Genomic DNA, 20,885 nt, shown 5'->3' on the forward strand with positions numbered 1-20,885 from the left:
AGCTGTACATGACATTTCTTCTTCCAATGTGTCTCTTTGCCAAAATGTCTTATACAACCGGTGGAGTACCCACTGCTCCTCAGAACGTGAAGTACAGCAAATTGAAAGTGTCCTGTATAGCAATGGGTATTCTACGAGGTGCGTAAGAGGGGTCACAGAATCAAACACTCGGCAAAGTGACACATCGGAAAAAGAAATGTCAGGTACAGTCTTTCTGCCATACATTTCCAGAATGATGGACAGAATCATCTGTATATTGCACAAACACAGCATAAAAACTATTTATAAACTGACAGACAAGACCAGAGAATGTCTCAGACGGCAAAGGACAAAAGAGACTAACTTTCAATGTTTGGAATGTATTATATACCATGTACATGTCGAAAATTTGTGTATGAATGACTGGACATATCAATCGACACCAGGGTCACCAAACATTAATGGCGCTGCAGGTTGCGACAGGTGGAGAAATAGGCCACGGCTGCGTGTGCGGTGCGTGAGACCAATCACAAAATAAAATTTTGCCAACATGAAAGTTTTTGTTATGGAAGAGACCTACCACACCTGCTTGTTTCAGGCGGATAAAAAAACTCTGCAAAAATGACAACAGCTTGAACAAGAAATAGGAAAACCTCAAGGTGGATTGATCCTGCTTTCCCGTGCTGCAGCCAATGACTGTTGCAGGTAGGAAAGAGAGGACCACAGCAGTAATGATCACAGACACCGGCGCATCAGGTACATACAATCTGTCAGTACGACCTTGACTCCAGTCCTCCACCAGCAATGGAGGGTGAAGCTTTAACAATGCCATCCTCTCATGCTGGTAAAAGTCAGAAAAAATCATCAAATGAACGTAGGCTGAAGAACCTGAGACAGATGCAAAGTGGCAATTTGTCATTGCCAGCAACATCATTAATATACAATCTATGAGGGTAATCCCAAAAGTAAGGTCTATTTTTTTACAAGTACATAGACCTGTTTATTTCTACAATGGTTTACATCAGTTTACAGCTTGAACATATAACTATTTTTCGACATAATCACCATTTCTGGTGATGCATTTTTGTAGACGCCGTGGCAGTTTTTGTATGCCCACGTCACACCAGCTTGCCGTCATGCTCTTCAGAAAGTTACGAAATTCTCCTTTCACCTCGTCGTCAAAGCTGAATCGCTGGGACCACAATTAACACTGACAGGTACTGTGAGACTCTGAAAAAACTCAGACAGACAATTCAGAACCAGAGGAGAGGAATGTTGAGTGAGGGCATACACATTCTCCATGACAACGTTCGCCCACACATCGCTCGGCAAACCGTTGCTCTCCTGTAACAGTTTCTGTGCAACATAATCACCCACCCATCCTATAGTCCTGACTTGGCTCCCAGTGACTATCACCTGTTCCCTAGGTTAAAAGCACGTTTGGCCTGAAAGCGATTCAGGTCCGATGACGAGGTGAAAGAAGAGGTTCATAACTTTCTGAACAGCATGGCGGTGAGCTGGTATGGCATGGGCATACAAAACTTGCCACAGTGTCTACAAAAACGCATTGACAGAAATGGTGATTATGTCGAGAGAAAAAATGCCGGCCCAAGTGGCCACGCGGTTCTAGGCGCTGCAGTCTGGAACCGTGAGACCGCTACAGTCGCAGGTTCGAATCCTGCCTTGGGCATGGATGTGTGTGACGTCCTTAGGTTAGTTCGGCTTAACTAGTTCTAAGTTCTAAGGGACTAATGACCTCAGAAGTTGAGTCCCATAGTGCTCAGAGCCATTTGAACCATTTTTTGTCAAAAAATAGCTAAATGGTCAAGCTGTAAACTGATGTAAGCCATTGTAGAAATAAACAGACCTATGTACTTATAAAAAAAATAGGAGACCTTACTTTTGGGATTACCCTCATACATCTACATCTATATCTACACTCTGCAAACCAACGTGAGGTGCATAGTAGTATCCTCTACTATGCACCTCACGTTGGTTTGCAGAGTGTAGATATAGATACATACAACTGTACCAGTTATTAGGGTTCCATTCACATATGGAGCATGGGAAGATTGATTGTTTGAATGCCTCTGTGTCTGCAGTAACTATTCTAATCTTATTCTCACAACCCCAAGGTTAGCAATACATAGGGGTTGTAGTATATTCCTAGAGTCACTATTTAAAGCCGGTTCTTGAAACTTTGTTAATAGATTTTCTTGGGATAGTTTGCGTCTGAGTCTTCCAATTCAGTTCCTTCAATTTCTCTGTGAGACTCTCCCATGGATTAAACAAACCTGTTACCATTCATGCTACTCCTTCTCTGTGTATGTTCAATATCCACAATTAGTCCTATTTGGTATTGATCCCACACACTTTTAGCAATATTCTAGAACTGGTCATGTGGGTGATTTGTAATCATTCTTCTTTGTAGACTGCCAATAAACCGAAGTCTACCACCTGATTTATCCATGACTGAGCCTATGTGATCATTCTATTTCATATCCCTGTAGAGTGTTATATCCAGGTATTTGTGTGAGTTGGCTAATTCCAATTGTGACTCACTAATATTATAGTCATAGGATACTATGGTTTTTCATTTTGTGAAATGGACAACTTTACATTTCTGAACATTTAAAGCAAGCTGCCAATCACTACATCACATTGAAATCTAATCAAGATCTGACTGAATACTTATGCAGCTTCTTTCAGATAGTACATTATAGACAACTGCATCATCTGCAAAAAACCTCATGTTTATTAGTATTGTCTGTAAGCTCATTAATATACAACATGAACAGCAAGGGCCCCAATACGCTTCCTTTGGTCATACCTGAAGCTACTCTTACTTCTGTTGATGACTCTACATCCAAGATAGCATGCCGTGTCCTTATTACCAAAAACTGTCAATTTAGTACCAAAGAAATACTGGACAGACCCATTTGGCTTGATCCATGGTTTTCAGCATCTCATGTGAAAAAGTGTGATTGATGTTTTTGAAACCCTTGCTGATTGGCATGGAGCAGATCATCCCGTTCTTGATACCTCATTATGCTCACAGTGTGTTCTAGGGTTCCACGACAGATAGACATGAATTAGATACAATGGTAATTTTCTTTCTGCAAAGAGATATGCACAGTACTGAGGTAAGTGTTTTCAGTTGGAATTTTCAACTGGCCATTATCTGGGAGGGCAGGTAGTTGGATATCTTCCTCCCTCAGCCCAAAACAATCTGTGGCTATCAGCAAACCATAGCACACACTCAATATCCACAGCTGAAAATTTCTTCTGACCAACTCCATGAGCAACAAGTAAGTATATGCACAAATACATATGAGGGTGAGTCAAATGAAAACCTTAAATATTTTTTAAATATTATTTATAGTGCAGAAGTGGTGCAAACCTGTATCACTTTTCAACATAATCTCCCCCGCACTCAATGCAACTCCTCCAGTGCTTACAAAGTACATAAATTCCTTTAGAAAAAAATTCTTTTGGTAGTCCGCGCAACCACTCAGGCACCATGTGGCGTACCTCTTCATCAGAAAGGAACTTCTTTTCTCCCACTGCGTCTTTGAGTGGTCCAAACATATGGAAGTCACTTGGTGCAAGGTCTGGTAAGTATGGTGGATGGGGAAGACACTGAAAATGCAGGTCTGTGATTGTTGCAACTGTTGTATGGGCAGTGTGGGGCCTTGCATTGTCATGTTGGAAAAGGACATCTCCTGACAGCAATCCACGTCACTTTGATTCGATTGCAGGCTGCAGAAGATTTTTTAGGAGATCTGTGTATGATGCACTGGTGACAGTGGTCCCTCTAGGCATGTAATGCTCCAAAATGACGCTTTTTTCATCCCAAAACAGAGTCAGCATAACCTTCCCTGCTGATGGTTCTGTTCGAAACTTCTTTGGTTTTGGTGATGAGGAATGGCGCCATTCCTTGCTCGCTCTCTTTGTTACCAGTTGGTGGAAGTGAACCTAGGTTTCATCCCCAGTAATGATTCTTGCAAGGAAGCCATCACCTTCTCGTTCAAAGTGCCAAAGAAGTTCTTCACAAGCATCGACATGTCGTTCTCTCATTTCAAGAATCAGTTGCCGTGGCACCCATCTTGCAGACACTTTGTGAAACTGGAGCACATCATGCACAGTGTGGTGTGCTGATCCACGACTAATCTGTGAACACGCTGCAATGTCATTCAGTGTCACTCGGTAGTTTCCCTTTACTACTTTTCCCTTCAACTACTGCAATGTTCTGTGGAATCACAACTCACTCATTGTGCCTGACCTGGATGAGGAGCATCTTCCACTGAAGTCACACCATTCACGAAATTCCTACTCCATTTGTAGAATTACTGCTGTGACAAACATGCATCACTGTACTGAACCTTCATTCATCGATGAATTTCAATAGGTTTCACACCTTCACTGCACAAAAACCGAATAACAGAATGCTGTTCTTCCCTGGTGCAAGTGGCAAGTGGGGCAGCCATCTTCACACTGATACTGCGATGGTGTGTGTGCATCCACACTATGCTGCCACCTACAGGCCATTCTGCACACTGTTTGTAACACACTTACCAACTTACAGGATAACGGCGCAAAATTTCTATTTGTTATTACAAATTTAAGGTTTTCATTTGACTCACCCTCGTATATAATTGTATGTAAATGTGTATGTTCCATATCTCCTCTTAAACCACTGTAATGGTTTCAAACAGGCTTATTACACTTTCACTTAAAATCTGGAAAGAAGCTCTGTTGGAGGAAGAACCATCTACAACCCACAGATGTGGGAGTGGTGGTTGTCGTGGAACTGGTCAATGGTTCACTTTCATCATTTAATGAAAAACTCAATACGTTTCATTAATTCACAATAAACTCCAATAAAGCTCAAATGACAATTTCATATTTCTTACAGTTAGAATGAAATAGATAAAATGGCTTTGTGCCCTTATATACAGGATATACACTACTGGCCATTAAAATTGCTACACCATGAAGATGACATGCTACAGACGCGGAATTTAACTGACAGGAAGAAGATGCTTTGATATGCAAATGATTAGCTTTTCAGAGCATTCACACAAGGTTGGCGCCGGTGGCGACACCTACAACGTGCTGACATAAGGAAAGTTTCCAACTGATTTCTCATACACAAACAGCAGTTGACCGGTGTTGCCTCGTAAAATGTTGTTGTGAAGCCTTGTGTAAGGCGGAGAAATGCATACTATCATGTTTCTGACTTTGATAAAGGTCGGATTGTAGCCTATCGCGATTGCGATTAATCGTATCGCGACACTGCTGCTCGCGTTGGTCGAGATCCATTGACTGTTAGCAGAATATGGAAGCGGTGGGTTCAGGAGGTTAGTACAGAACACTGTGCTGCATCCCAATGGCCTCGTATCACTAGCAGTCGAGATGACAGGCATCTTATCCGCATGGCTGTAATGGATCGTGCAGCTGTGTCTTGATCCCTGAGTCAACAGATGGGGATGTCTGCAAGACATCAACCATCTGCACGAACAGTTCGACGACGTTTGCACCAGCACGGACTAGAAGCTCGGAGACCGTGGCTGGGGTTACCCTTGGCGCTGCATCACAGACAGGAGCGCCTGCGATGGTGTACTCGATGATGAACCTGGGTGCACGAATGGCAAAACGTCATTTTTTTGGATGAATCCAGGTTCTGTTTACAGAATCACGATGGTCGCATCCGTGTTTGGAGACATCACGGTGTACGCACATTGGAAGCATGTATTCGTCATCGCCATACTGGCGTATCACCTGGTGTGATGGTATGGGGCACCATTGGTTACACGTCTCAGTCACCTCTTGTTAGCATTGATGGCACTTTGAACAGTGGACATTACATTTAAGATGTGTTATGACCTGTGGCTCTACCCTTCATTCGATCCCTGCGAAACCCTACATTTCAGCAGGATAATGCACGACCACACGTTGCAGGTCCTGTATGGGCCTTTCTGGATACAGAAAATGTTCGACTGCTCCCCTGACCAGCACATTCTTCAGATCTCTCACCAATTGAAAACATCTGGTCAATGGTGGCCGAGCAACTGGCTCATCACAATACACCAGTTACTACTCTTGATGAACTGTGGTATCATGTTGAAGCAACATGGGCAGCTGTACCTGTACACACCATCCGAGCTCTGTTTGACTCAATGCCCAGGCGTATCAAGGCCATTATTACGGCCAGGGGTAGTTGTTCTGGGTACTGATTTCACAGGATCTATGCACCCAAACTGTGTGAAAATGTGATCACATGTCAGTTCTGGTATAATATATTTGTCCAATGAATACCCGTTCATCATCCGCATTTCTTCTTGGTGTAGCAATTTTAATGGCCAGTAGCATACATTTAAACAGGAATGTAGTATGTACAATACATTTTTAATTTCCAAAAAACTTTAATTACTTTTCTTGTATTGAATTTATTGTAAAAATAAATTCTGTTCTCTGGTATAATGACAGTAAAAGTTATTGACATTGAAACTGTTAGTAAAAAAACTTTCAAACTGACTTCAGAAAAGATTATTGGAAAGTAATTAATTTGGTCATGTGAATATTATCTTTGACATTTGCTTTATCTTTGTCCTTCTCAGTTAATCAGAAGTTTGTCAGAAGTGGTTATGGAAGCCAGTTTGAGGTTGTCTTGAGTTCTTAATGTATTGCAGTGTGGATATTTTCTTGAATTATATCCATTGGAATTGTGAAACAAAACTGTTGAGGAATCACTGTAAATATTTCTGACTTTTCATTTGAAATAACACATTGAATATAATGACCATAACATTTTTTTGTCCACACTGGAATAATTTACTTGCAGGCATTGTGCTGAGACTACGAAAAGTCATAATGGACATTGCCAAGTGAGGTAAGTTATAATTATTTACAACATTCATGTTCAAACTAAAATTCAACTTCTAACCATCACCTCTTTGTTTTAATAATATAAAAGAAGGATACATTGCTGCTCACCACAAAGATGACACACTGAGTTGCAGATGGGCACAATGAAAAGATTTTTCATATTTAGCTTTCGGTCAAAGCCTTCTTCAGAAAAGCAAACACACACATACACACACACATCCATTCCCACAAGCAAGCACACCTCATGCACACATGACTGCCACCTTCAGCAGCTTGGATCAAACCTGGAGTTTCCATTGTTTGATTTTTACCTCTGTCTCAGTTCTTTAAGCAGCTGAAGAACATCACACCAACCAATTCACTGTCACGGAAGTGAGGTTTGCGAGAAACATAATTTTCAATACTAGTATTTGAACAAAGATAGATGAAAGAGTTAGACAGTGGAAGGTAGGTGGCTTAGAAGCATAAACCAGGAATATCTGGAGTAATTTCAACTAATTTTTGTTCATACATGACTTATTTGCCCAAAAATACTGTGGGAGTAAGAAACCACTGCTACTCCTTGAAGTGGGCGTGGGAGATGACAGTGGGTGAAGTAGTAAAAATGTTCAAAAACAACCTGTTGGTGTTTCTTTCCTGTATTTAGCTGACTTGGAATACTTTAAAAGTATGAAGCACAAACACATCTCATATGTGTGGTCTAATGCATCAACCGGGTCACGAAAATGAGCACCACAAAGAGCCAATAATTCTATCAGTGTTTCACAGCAAAGATCACACTACAAGGTGGAGTAACCCAGATACATTTAATGTCCTCCCTGGACTCCAACGATGCAAAACAATAGAAATTCAGACAGTTGACAGTGACAGACTATCTCCTTGAAATGACTCTCAGCTATTGTTGTCAATGTGCATCCAACAAAATGAAGATTATAAGTCAGGTTCAACAAAATGGAAAAAAGGAAAACTACTTCAAAGAAATGAAACAGATTATCAATTTCACACTACGCAGAAACGTGTCACCTCATTTTGGGCTTGCGAATCTGAAGATCAACGTGAATGTTGTTTTGAAGGAAATATACGGTATGTGACATACACTATGTGATCAACACTATCCCGACATCTGGCTGACAATGACTTACAAGTTTGTGGTGCCCTCCATTGGTAATTGTGGAATTCAATTGGCCCACCCTTAGCCTAGATGACAGCTTCCACTCTCACAGGCATACGTTCAATTAGGTACTGGAAAGAATGAGATTTTCACTCTGCAGTGGAGTGTGCGCTGATATTAAACCTCCTGGCAGATTCAAACTGTGTGCTCGACCGAGACTCGAACTCGGGACCTTTGCCTTTCGCGGGCATCCCCCTGGCTGTGGCTAAGCCTTGTCTCCGCAATATCCTTTCTTTCAGGAGTGCTAGTTCTGCAGGAGTGCTTCTGTAAAGTTTGGAAGGTAGGAGACGAGGTACTCGCAGAAGTAAAGCTTTGAGGACGGGGCGTGAGTCGTGCTTGGGTAGCTCAGATGGTAGAGCACTTCCCCGCGAAAGGCAAAGGTCCTGAGTTCGAGTCTCGGTTGGGCACACAGTTTTAATCTGCCAGGAAGTCTCATATCAGTGCACACTCCACTGCAGAGTGAAAATCTCATTCTGGAAACATCCCCCAGGCTGTGGCTAAGCCATGTCTCCGCAGTATCCTTTCTTTCAGGAGTGCTAGTTCTGCACGGTTCACAGGAGAGCTTCTGTAAAGTTTGGAAGGTAGGAGATGAGATATTGGCAGAAGTAAAGCTGTGAGGACGGGGCATGAGGCGTGTTTGGGTAGCTCAGATGGTAGAGCACTTGCCCGCGAAAGGCAAAGGTCCCGAGTTTGAGTCTCGGTCGGGCACACAGTTTTAATCTGCCAGGAAGTCTCATATCAGTGCACACTCCACTGCAGAGTGAAAATCTCATTCTGGAAACATCCCCCAGGCTGTGGCTAAGCCATGTCTCCACAGTATCCTTTCTTTCAGGAGTGCTAGTTCTGCACGGTTCGCAGGAGAGCTTCTGTAAAGTTTGGAAGGTAGGAGACGAGATACTGGCAGAAGTAAAGCTGTGAGGACCGGGCGTGAGTCGTGCTTTGGTAGCTCAGATGGTAGAGCACTTGCCCGCGAAAGGCAAAGGTCCCGTGTTCGAGTCTCGGTCGGGCACACAGTTTTAATCTGCCAGGAAGGTTCAGGTACTGAAAAGTTTCTTGGGGAATGGGAACCCATTCTTCACAGAGTGCTGCAGTAAGGAGAGGTATTGATGTCGGTAGTTGGGGACTGGCACAAAGTCGGCATTACAAAACATCCTAAAGGTGTTCTATAGGATACAGGTCAGGACTCTGTGCAGGCTAGTCCATTAAAGGGATGTAATTGTCGTGTATCCATTCCACCACAGGCAGTGCATTATGAACAGGTGCTCGATCGTGTTGAAAGATGCAATCGCCATCCCCAAACTGCTCTTCAACAGTGGGAAGCAAGAATGTGCTTAAACATCAATGTAGGCCTGTGCTGTGATAGTGCCACACAAAACAACGAGGGGTGCAAGCCAGCCCCCTCCATGAAAAACACGACCACACCATAACACCACTGCCTCCGAATTTTACTACGGGCACTACACATGCTGGCAGATGATGTTCACTAGCCATTTGTCTACCCACATCCTGCCATTGGATCGCCACATTGTGTACCGTGATTCGTCACTCCACACAATGTTTTTCCACTATTCAATTGTCCAATGTTTACGCTCCTTACACCAAGCAAACCAACATTTGTCATTTAGCGGCCTGATGTGTTGCTTGTGAGCAGCCGCTCGACCATGAGATCCGAGTTTTCTCACCTCCCACCAAGCTTCATAGTACTTGCAGTGGATCCTGATGCAGTTTGGAATTCCTGTGTGGTGGTCTGGATAGATGTCTGCCTATTACACATTACGACCCTCTTCAACTGTCAGCAGCCTCTGTCAGTCAACAGATGAGGTCGGCCTGTACGCTTTTGTGCTGTACGTGGCCCATCACATTTCCACTTCACTATCATATTGGAAACGGTGGACCTACGGGTGTTTAGGAGTGTGAAAATCTCGCCTACAGACATATGATCCAAGTGACACCCGATAACCTGACTATGTTTGAAGTCCGCGAGTTCCACGGACCACCCCATTCGGTTCTCTCATGATGTCTTATGACTACTGAGGTCACTGATATGGAGTACTTGGCAGTAGGTGCCAGCACAATGCACCTAATATGATGGTGGTGTCCGGATACTTTTGATCACATACTGTACGTGTATACGGGCAAAACCACAGCAAGAAAGTTATAAATTAAATAAAATGTCTCTGCAAGGCGAAAGAAAGCCCTTGTGCAATTAACCTGAGAGTCTATCAGCAAGTCAAAAATGGCATGGGAAATACATCTGATAAGGAAAATCATTTTGATTGTTAACATAAAATTTTAAAACTTTCAATTTTAATGGGAAGAGGCAAATAACAAAAACAAAAAGCAACGGAAACTCAAGAGCAAACTGAAAATAAAACTAACCTCTGATGCAATTAATTCCAAACAGCATTTCTGCCTCATCTTTTCTTTTTTGATCAGCTCCCACATTTCAGGATCATCTTCACATATCTGTTCATTTCCTGTCCAGTTGGAAGCTAACTGGTTTTGCAGGAACCAATTTTTCTGAAACAACACAATGGCAACAGGTAACAATCAACCGAATACACAGGGTTAAATTTATTACACAAAAAATTATGAATCCTTAAGTCAGATAGAGAGAGAGAGAGAGAGAGAGAAAATAATAGCTGGCCAGCTACCATCTAATAAAGCAAGCAACTGGGACTTCCAATCAGTTTAACACTTTGAGTCTCATGCCTGTGATATAATGTTGTCTTCAGTGTTACAAAGAATGCCATACGTGTTATATTGCGGGCAAAACATCTTCATGAGGACTGCCACAACCATAATACTGGTCACTCTTTCTACAAATTATCTGAATACTTACATTCAAGGACTGAAACTTACTGTTAGCTACTTAGCAAGTTGCAATGTTTGTTGTAAAAATGCATAACAGGTCATAATGTTACAAACAAGACTCAGTATTTACAGATGAAGGAACATATTTCCCTCGGAAAAAAAATACCACTGTACTCAATTAAATATAATACTACTAATGCCCGATAAACAGCGCCTATATAGGGAGGGTATAAACAATAATTGTCTACAGTGTAGAACAAATCAAGACGAGCAACGTCACTTGCAGTCTATCAAGTTGGAAAGGTACCACAAATTGGCCTATAACAAGCCCCTACGCTACAGCACATGCATCCTATGCCACAGAAAACACCTTCAAAACATTGTTGACTTTGAAACCTTTGTGGTAGTACCACCTTAGCCCATAGAGGACACACTGAGTATACATCATCTGTACAGTTATTTTAAAGCTTTTAATTGATATTTTATACGTTATTTAAGTAGTTCCATGGTTGTAAAGAGATATTTTATACATAACTATTTTTGTTATTATTGTACTTTTTTTTTACGTTCTGACGATTATGTGAATCCGTTTTACACTGATTGGCTGATGTGAGGTAGAGGGAGAAGAGGTAGGCGGAGCATCTTCGTATTTAAGTGTATTCCCATCACTTGCTGACACCAATTGACATCACAGCACCTGAGAAGAGTGCTACTCCTACCATCTTTGAAGGATTCCATGGATATAACAAGTCTTATTGTATTTTATCCTTATAAGCATTTTGTCATATTTTATTGTCAATCTTCCCCCCATGAACCATGGACCTTGCTGTTGGTGAAGAGGCTTGCGTGCCTCAACGATACAGATAGCCCTACCGTAGGTGCAACCACAATGGAGGGGTATCTGTTGAGAGGCCAGACAAAAGTGTGGTTCCTGAAGAGGGGCAGCAGCCTTTTCAGTAGTTGCAGGGGCAACAGTCTGGATGATTGACTGATCTGGCCTTTTAACACTAACCAAAACGGCCTTGCTGTGCTGGTACTGCGAACAGCTGAAAGCAAGGGGAAACTACAGCCATAATTTTTCCCGAGAGCATGCAGCTTTACTGTATGATTAAATGATGATGGCGTCCTCTTGGGTAAAATATTCCGGAGGTAAAATAGTCCCCCATTCGGATCTCCGGGCGGGTACTACTCAAGAGGATGTCATTATCAGGAGAAAGAAAACTGGTGTTCTACGGATCGGAGTGTGGAATGTCAGATCCCTTAATCAGGCAGGTAGGTTAGAAAATTTAAAAAGGGAAATGGATAGGTTAAAGTTAGATATAGTAGGAATTATTGAAGTTCGGTGGCGGGAGGAACAAGACTTTTGGTCAGGTGAATACAGGGCTATAAATACAAAATCAAATAGGGGTAATGCAGGAGTAGGTTTAATAATGAATTTAAAAAAATAGCAATGCGGGTAAGCTACTACAACCAGCATAGTGAACGCATTATTGTGGCCAAGATAGACACGAAGCCCACACGTACTACAGTAGTACAAGTTTATATGCCAACTAGCTCTGCAGATGATGAAGAAATCGATGAAATGTATGATGAGATAAAATAAATTATTCAGACAGTGAAGGGAGACGAAAATTTAATAGTCATGGGTGACTGGAATTCAAGAGTAGGAAAAGGGAGAAAAGGAAACATAGTAGGTGAATATGGATTGGGGCTAAGAAATGAAAGAGGAAGGCGCCTGGTAGAATTTTGCGCAGAGCGTAACTTAATCATAGCTAACACCTAGTTTAAGAATCATGAAAGAAGGTTGAATACATGGAAGAACCCTGGAGATACTAAAAGGTATCAGATCGATTATATAATGGTAAGACAGAGATTTAGTAACCAGGTTTTAAACTGTAAGACATTTCCAGGGGCCGATGTGGACCCTGACCACAATCTATTGGTTATGAACTGTAGATTAAAACTGAAGATACTGCAAAAAGGTGGGAATTTAAGGAGATGGGACCTGGATAAACTGAAAGAACCAGAGACTGTACAGAGTTTCAGGGAGAGCATAAGAGAACAATTGACAAGAGTGGGGGAAAGAAATACAGTAGAAGAAGAATGGGTAGCTTTGAGGGGTGAAATAGTGAAGGCAGCAGAGGATGAAATAGGTAAAAAGACGAAGGCTAGTAGAAACCCTTGGGTGACAGAAGAAATATTGAATTTAACTGATGAAAGGAGAAAATCGTCTCAAAAGTGATATCGACAGGAAGTGCAAAATGGCTAAGCAGGGATGGCTAGAGGACAAATGTAAGGATGTAGAGGCTTATATCACTAGGGGTAAGTTAGATACTGCCTACAGGAAAATTAAAGAGGCCTTTGGAGAAAGGAGAACCACTTGCATGAATATCAATAGCTTTGCTGGAAACCCAGTTCTAAGCAAAGAAGGGAAAGCAGAAAGGTGGAAGGAGTATATAGAGGGTCTATACAAGGGCGATATACTTGAGGACAATATTATGGAAATGGAAGAGGATGTAGATGAAGATGAAATGGGAGATATGATATAGCGTGAAGAATTTGACAGAGGACTGAAAGACCTGAGTCGAAACAAGGCCCCCGGAGTAGACAACATTCCATTAGAACTACTGACAGCCTTGGAAGAGAGCCAGTCCTGACAAAACTCTACCATCTGGTGAGCAAGATGTATGAGACAGGCGAAATACCCTCAGACTTCAAGATGAATATAATAATCCCAATCCCAAAGAAAGCAGGTGTTGACAGATGTGAAAATTACCGAACTATCAGTTTAATAAGTCACAGCTGCAAAATACTAACGCGAATTCTTTACAGACGAATGGAAAAACTGGTAGAAGCCGACCTCGGGGAAGATCTGTTTGGATTCCATAGAAATGTTGGAACACTTAAGGCAATACTAACCCTACGACTTATCTTAGAAGAAAGATTAAGCAGAGGCAAACCTACATTTCTAGCATTTGTAGATTTAGAGAAAGCTTTTGACAATGTTGATTGGAATACTCTCTTTCAAATTCTGAAGGAGGCAGGGGAAAAATACAGGGAGCGAAAGGATATTTACAATTTGTACAGAAAGCAGATAGCAGTTATAAGAGTCGAGGGGTATGGAAGGGAAGCAGTGGTTGGGAAGGGAGAGAGACAGGGTTGTAGCCTCTCCCCAATGTTATTCAATCTGTATATTGAGCGAGCAATAAAGGAAACAAAGAAATGTTTGGAGTAGGTATTAGAATCGATGGAGAAGAAACAAAAATTTTGAGGTTCACCGATGACATTGCAATTCTGTCAGAAAGGACTTGGAAGAGCAGTTGAATGGAATGGACAGTGTCTTGAAAGGAGGGTATAAGATGAACATCAACAAAAGCAAAACGAGGATAATGGAATGTAGTCGAATTAAGTCAAGTGATGCTGATGGAATTAGATTAGGAAATGAGACACTTAAAGTCGGAAAGGAGTTTTGCTATTTGGGGAGCAAAATAACTGATTATGGTCGAAGTAGAGAGGATATAAAATGTAGACTGACACTGGCAAGGAAATCGTTTCTGAAGAAGAGAAATTTGTTAACATCGTGTACAGATTTAAATGTCAGGAAGTTGTTTCTGAAAGTATTTGTATGGAGTGTAGCCATGTATGGAAGTGAAACGTGTACGATAAATAGTTTGGATAAGAAGAGAATAGAAGCTTTCAAAATGTGGTGCTACAGAAGAATGCTGAAGATTAGATGGGTAGATCACATAACTAATGAGGAGGTATTGAATAGAATTGGGGAGAAGACGAGTTTGTGGCACAACTTGACTAGAAGAAGGGATCAATTGGTAGGGCATGTTCTGAGGCATCAAGGGATCACAAATTTAGCATTGGAGGGCAGCGTGGAGGGTAAAAATCGTAGAGGGAGACCAAGAGATGAATACACTAAGCAGATTCAGAGGGATGTAGGCTGCAGTAGGTACTGAGAGATGACGAAGCTTGCACAGGATAGAGTACCATGGAGAGCTGCATCAAACCAGTCTCAGGACTGAAGACCACAACAACAATAACACTGTCAATCTAGTATGGTTTCTATTACTTTCTAAATTAAAAATACAGGTCTGAGGATGGTCATGTGATATGACCGAAACCGGTCACCTATGTTCTTGTAGCATACGTGGTGCGATCAAGACTGAATTTTAAAATGAAACATTTTTTAGTTTATTATTGTTGTGGTGTAACCACAAGTGCTGGAATGAAGATGTGGCACGGAAGAACAGAGAAGGTGATGAGGAAACGTCGGCCAATGGTGTGCAGAACTGGACCGTGCCGTGCCGAGAGTGACACCTGGAAGAAGTGAATAAAGAAGTGAATATAAGTGCCACTCCTGCTAGCCTCAACTGCTCAATTCGGTCCAGTCTGCAACGCAATTAATGCTATGCAATCAGATTGTTGTGCTCTGTATCAAGTGCCTACTTTGACTTTGTGTATAGCAAGAGCTTTACTGTTTTCATGTCGCCTCTCGCTAGTGACGCTTGCTGTAATCAAAGTTAAGTACTGTCAATTTGCTTTCTAGAAACAAAACTACTAATGTTATTTAAATTGTTGTACAGTATTCCAAAAATGCAACATCCTTTAGGCACCCTATAAGCAACGAGTGGGAAAGGCCCCACAACTGACGACGAGTCTACAAACACACTTACGTGCCGACTGCCACAAACTTTCATTTTTTTTGTTGCTGGCCTTACGCCAACTTGAAATGAGGGCCTGTATGCCTGCACGGTACCATTCCACTGGTCGATGTCGGAGCCAACGTCGTACTGCATCAATAACTACTTCATCATCCGCGTAGTGCCTCCCACGGATTGCGTCCTTCATTGGGCCAAACATATGGAAATCCGACGGTGCGAGATCGGGACTGTAGGGTGCATGGGGAAGAACAGTCCACTGAAGTTTTGTGAGCTCCTCTCGGGTGCGAAGACTTGTGTGAGGTCTTGCGTTGTCATGAAGAAGGAGAAGTTCGTTCAGATTTTTGTGCCTACAAACACGCTGAAGTCGTTTCTTCAATTTCTGAAGAGTAGCACAATACACTTCAGAGTTGGTCGTTTGACCACGGGGAAGGACATCAAACAGAATAACCCCTTCAGTGTCCCAGAAGACTGTAACCATGACCTTACCGGCTGAGGATATGGCTTTAAACTTTTTCTTGGTAGGGGAGGGGGTGTGGCGCCACTCCATTGATTGCCGTTTTGTTTCAGGTTCGAAGTGATGAACCCATGTTTCATCGCCTGTAACAATCTTTGACAAGAAATTGTCACCCTCAGACACATGACGAGCAAGCAATTCCGCACAGATGGTTCTCCTTTGCTCTTTATGGTGTTCGGTTAGACAACGAGGGACCCAGCGGGAACAAACCTTTGAATATCCCAACTGGTGAACAATTGTGACAGCACTACCAACAGAGATGTCAAGTTGAGCACTGAGTTGTTTGATGGTGATCCGTCGATCATCTCGAACGAGTGTGTTCGCACGCTCCGCCATTGCAGGAGTCACAGCTGTGCACGGCCGGCCCGCACGCGGGAGATCAGACAGTCTTGCTTGACCTTGCGGCGATGATGACATACGCTTTGCCCAACGACTCACCGTGCTTTTGTCCACTGCCAGATCACCGTAGACATTCTGCAAGTGCCTATGAATATCTTAGATGCCCTGGTTTTCCGCCAAAAGAAACTCGATCACTGCCCGTTGTTTGCAACGCACATCCATTACAGACGCCATTTTAACAGCTCTGTACAGCGCTGCCACCTGTCGGAAGTCAATGAAACTATACGAGACGAAGCGGGAATGTTTGAAAATATTCCACAAGAAATTTCCGGTTTTTTCAACCAAAATTGGCCGAGAAAAAAAATGTGTTGCATTACTTATTGAACTGCCCTCGTATTTGGTCTTTCTGCCATACTGTGGAATGGCACTTCTGATGTCCCGCCACATTTTCTACTCATTCTGTGTATGTATGGAACAATCTTTCAGAACCTCCACTTCATTTCAGACGGAAGCCCAGTCAGTGACCATACGTGTAGACATGCCGTAATTTGTGAGAAGTCTCGGTCTTCGGATGACACATGGAGAGCCATAGGGCACAGAACTCTGACACTTTTCGGACTGCTATTCACAAAATCACCAAACCAAGTACCATTCCGGGCACTGCACTCGAATGTACGCTGCGCACTGATCACGTGACTACCCTTCCATCGTGCCAGCAACGAAATGAATTTTCATTCAAAAAGAACATGCAAAGTACTTTGCATTTCAAGCACTCTGATGAGTGTGGAAGCACATGATGAGGGACTAACCATGACCATAGTTCACCTTCACTTATCCTATAAAATCCTACATCATTGACACAGCAGCCGTCACATTCTATCTTATCTGAACTATGACTAGACAACTGATAATTTCCTTTGCATCAGACCAAATTTCGTAACATATCACAGTACTCGACACGGTATTGACACTGCTCACATGATAGTGTGACATTTCACTTGTCCAGAGCAACAGGTTTGATTGATTGATTTCTTTATCAATCCATGTAACAATTTACATTGTGTGGATTTCGTTGGCAAAATCATATACAATACAATATACCTACAATTTATACACATAAAATTAATATTTACACACATTACAAGGTATCTTACATTAGTTTTATACCCTTATGTAATTTTCTTATAGTACTGAACAATTCTGGATTTCATATTATAATTTTTTCCTCATGTATTATAATGCAGGCTACTTTAATTACACTGCGTGTTTTAATTCAGATAGTTCATCACTGCGTAATAACTTTTACTTAATAAAAATTTTTTTAGTTTTGTTTTGAACTGTCCAATTGTGTCAATATCTTTTATATTTTGGGGTAACTTATTATATAATTTAACAGCATTGTACAACAAGCTCTTCTGAGTTTTAACTTTATTTTTACTCTCTAGGTGCAGATTGTATTGGTTTCTAGTTTCATAGCTGTGTACTAAAGAATTTTTAACATAGCAGTCAATATTTTTTTTTACATACATAATACTCTGAAAAATGTATTCACAGGGGACAGTTAGGATTTCCAGCTTTTGGAAATGTTCAAGGCAGTGAGCCCTACTGCCACTCTTGGTTATTATACAAATTGCTCTTTTCTGTAATTTGAAAACTATTTGAATATTTTTACAGTTGACTCCCCAAAATATTATTCCATAGGTAATAACAGAGTGAATAGAAGAAAAATACACAGATCTGACACATGTAGTATCACACACTGCAGTCAGAATTCTAGGAGCATAGCATGCTGTAGCAGTTCTGTTACTAAGTATTTTAATATGTTCTCCCCACTTTAACTGACTGTCAACATCCACACCAAGAAATTTTGTGTAGTCTACACATTCCATTCATCGTTTAACTTAAAGTTAATATAGTGTGGTTTTTGCAGGCTTTTTTTAAAAATTTAATGTTAGTTTATTATTGGATACCAACTCACATATGCTGTTTAGTGTTTGTTCGGCTTTTTATTTCAGTGCATCTGGTGATTTGTCACTGATTAGAACATTTGAGTCATCTTCAAACAATACTGTTTGTCCATGCTTTATGCTCTGTGGGAAGTCATTTACGTAAATGAGGAATACTATTGGGCCAAGGACACTACCCTGTGGGACGCCTATATTTACATAATTTGGGTCTGAAGTATACTTTACAATATAGTCTGAGCAACTTGAAATATGTGAGATTTCAGTTATCTGTCTTCTATTTTTTAGATATGACTGGAACCACTTTTCCACAAGTCCCCTTATTCCCAGTTCATCTAACTTATTTAACAATATGTTGTGGTCTACTGTATCAAACGCTTTAGTTAGATCAAGAAATATACCTGTTGTGTAGTTCCCTTTATCTAATGCTTCTAGGATGTGTTTTGTGAGGTGTGCTGTTGCTGATTCTGTGCTTTTCCCTGATCGAAATCCAAACTGGTCAACAGACAGTAAGTTGTATTTATTTAAATAATTCATTAGCCCGTCTTTCATAATAGTTTCTAATATTTTTGCAAAGCACGAGAGTAGAGAAATTGGCCTATAATTTTCAATTTTTCCTGCATCACCTTTTTTGAAGAGAGGTAATAATTTGGCATATTTTAAATAGTCTGGAAAGGAGCCCTGCTTGAAAGATTAATTTATAATATCAACTAAAGGTGGAAGTCGGCTCTTGATACAGTCCTTAATCATAAAAATGGGGACTTCATCCAGACCAGCTGAGCTTTTGTTTTTCAGTTTGCTGACTGCTTTGCAGGCTTCTTCTTGTGTTGCAGGGAATAACACCATTGAGTGTGATACACCATTATTTGGCTTTTTGACCTGAGGGGCTGTTTGAAAATTTTCCTGTAACTTTATTCCTATGCTACTAAAATAATCATTTATATAGTTTGCCAAAGAGCCCCGGTAGAGATGTGCTGCAAAGTAATCACATCTCTGGTCAAAAAACAACATGGAAATACGGAAGCGTCCGATCCCGCCCGTCTGCTTTGACCCATGACGTCACAAATATGGCGGAAACGACCATAAACCACGATTACAATATGGCCCATATAAAGTCGTTACGTACACATTATGAGAACGAAAATACATCGAAAAACAAACATACACACGTTCCACAAAAAGCCTAATGACACTAACGGGACAAGCGCGTGAAATGGGTTTTTTTTTTTTTTTTTTTTTTTTTTTTTTTTTTTTTTTTTGCGGGGACAAACTGAATATAAACAAATTTAGACACCCACCCCCATACAAAACCACACAAAATGACGAAAAAAACCGACATCACAAAACTCCCCAAATACCACTAAACGCAATATCATTTGGAATCGGACACTTCCCTTGACCTATATAGCTCAACAGCAGCTCCCGATCCCATAAATTAGGACCTAACACTTCCCTTGACCTATACAGCTCTATAACATCTCCCGATACCAAAACCAACAATCACAGCCACACATTGGAATTGAACACTTCCCTTGACCTGTTATCCTTACAACATCTCCACATACAGCCGTCCCTGGTCCGAGACGCCGGAACTTTAAGTAAGCCTCATTTCTTCACAGCATACTGAACACTTCACGACTTCGTCCAAAAATCCGAATAGTTGAAGAAATTTTATTAGAGACAACGCACTGTCCCCCATCATAGCCGCCAACCGAAAACTGTTGACCCTGTCAGTCATATCCATACCTACCAAAGACATAAAAAAAGCAATTTACCAAAATTAACACACGACACCACACTCGCAAACTAAACCAAAAACATTGCCTAACACACCACCAGAGAGCACCACCAATCGCATCAAAATGAGACCTACAAACACGCCACTCTCACAAACTAAATTCCGCGCCATCGTAACGTCACACACCACAACAGCCTTACGTCACGGGTCACAGCCGACGGGTGAGATCGGACGCTTCCATTCACCCAACAACATTTTTGTGAAACAAGAATTATATAATTTGGGCTGTAATAAATAGTTCCCTACATAAACTGAAGTTATGCTTTTACTTTCCTGCCTATTCACATTAACGGAAAACTCAACATGTTCGTGAAAATAGCTGATTATTCATGACATAAGTTACGCAATCACTGTTATGCCACAAGCTAACCATAATGTTGTCACCAGAACTTGGTTCTTTTCTTTCACATTAGGAGGTTCTGCCCATTAACAAACAAATAGTTAGCTTTGAACACAGCCTAGACCTGTAACTACATTACACTTCGATCTACCACCACAACCCGACTTTATGCTCTCACATTTGTTGGCTTCACCAACTCACAACCAAAATGTTGCATTCCAACCTAACCTAGATCTCTAGCTACACTGCAGACCAGTCTGTCACCACAACCAGATTTTCTACTTTCACATTTTTTGGCCTCACCAACTAACAACCAAACTGCTGCATTCTGACCTAACCTACACCTCTGGCCATACTACAGATCAGTCTGTCACCACAACATTATGAGGGACTAACCATGACCATAAT

At 41.4% G+C, this 20,885-nt stretch overlaps 1 protein-coding gene across 1 annotated transcript in view; it reads right to left on the minus strand.

The window, feature by feature from the left end:
- The window catches only part of LOC124719735 (serine hydroxymethyltransferase, mitochondrial-like), a 183,640-nt gene that overhangs the window by 160,497 nt on the left and 2,258 nt on the right, over positions 1-20,885 (minus strand). Inside the window, exon 2 of the mRNA XM_047244937.1 lies at positions 10,418-10,558. Coding sequence (XP_047100893.1) covers positions 10,418-10,558 — 141 coding nt within the window. The remainder of the gene's footprint in view (positions 1-10,417; positions 10,559-20,885) is intronic.

This window comes from Schistocerca piceifrons, chromosome 11, assembly GCF_021461385.2.
Source record: "Schistocerca piceifrons isolate TAMUIC-IGC-003096 chromosome 11, iqSchPice1.1, whole genome shotgun sequence".
In the NCBI taxonomy this organism is placed as follows: Eukaryota; Metazoa; Arthropoda; class Insecta; order Orthoptera; family Acrididae; genus Schistocerca; species Schistocerca piceifrons.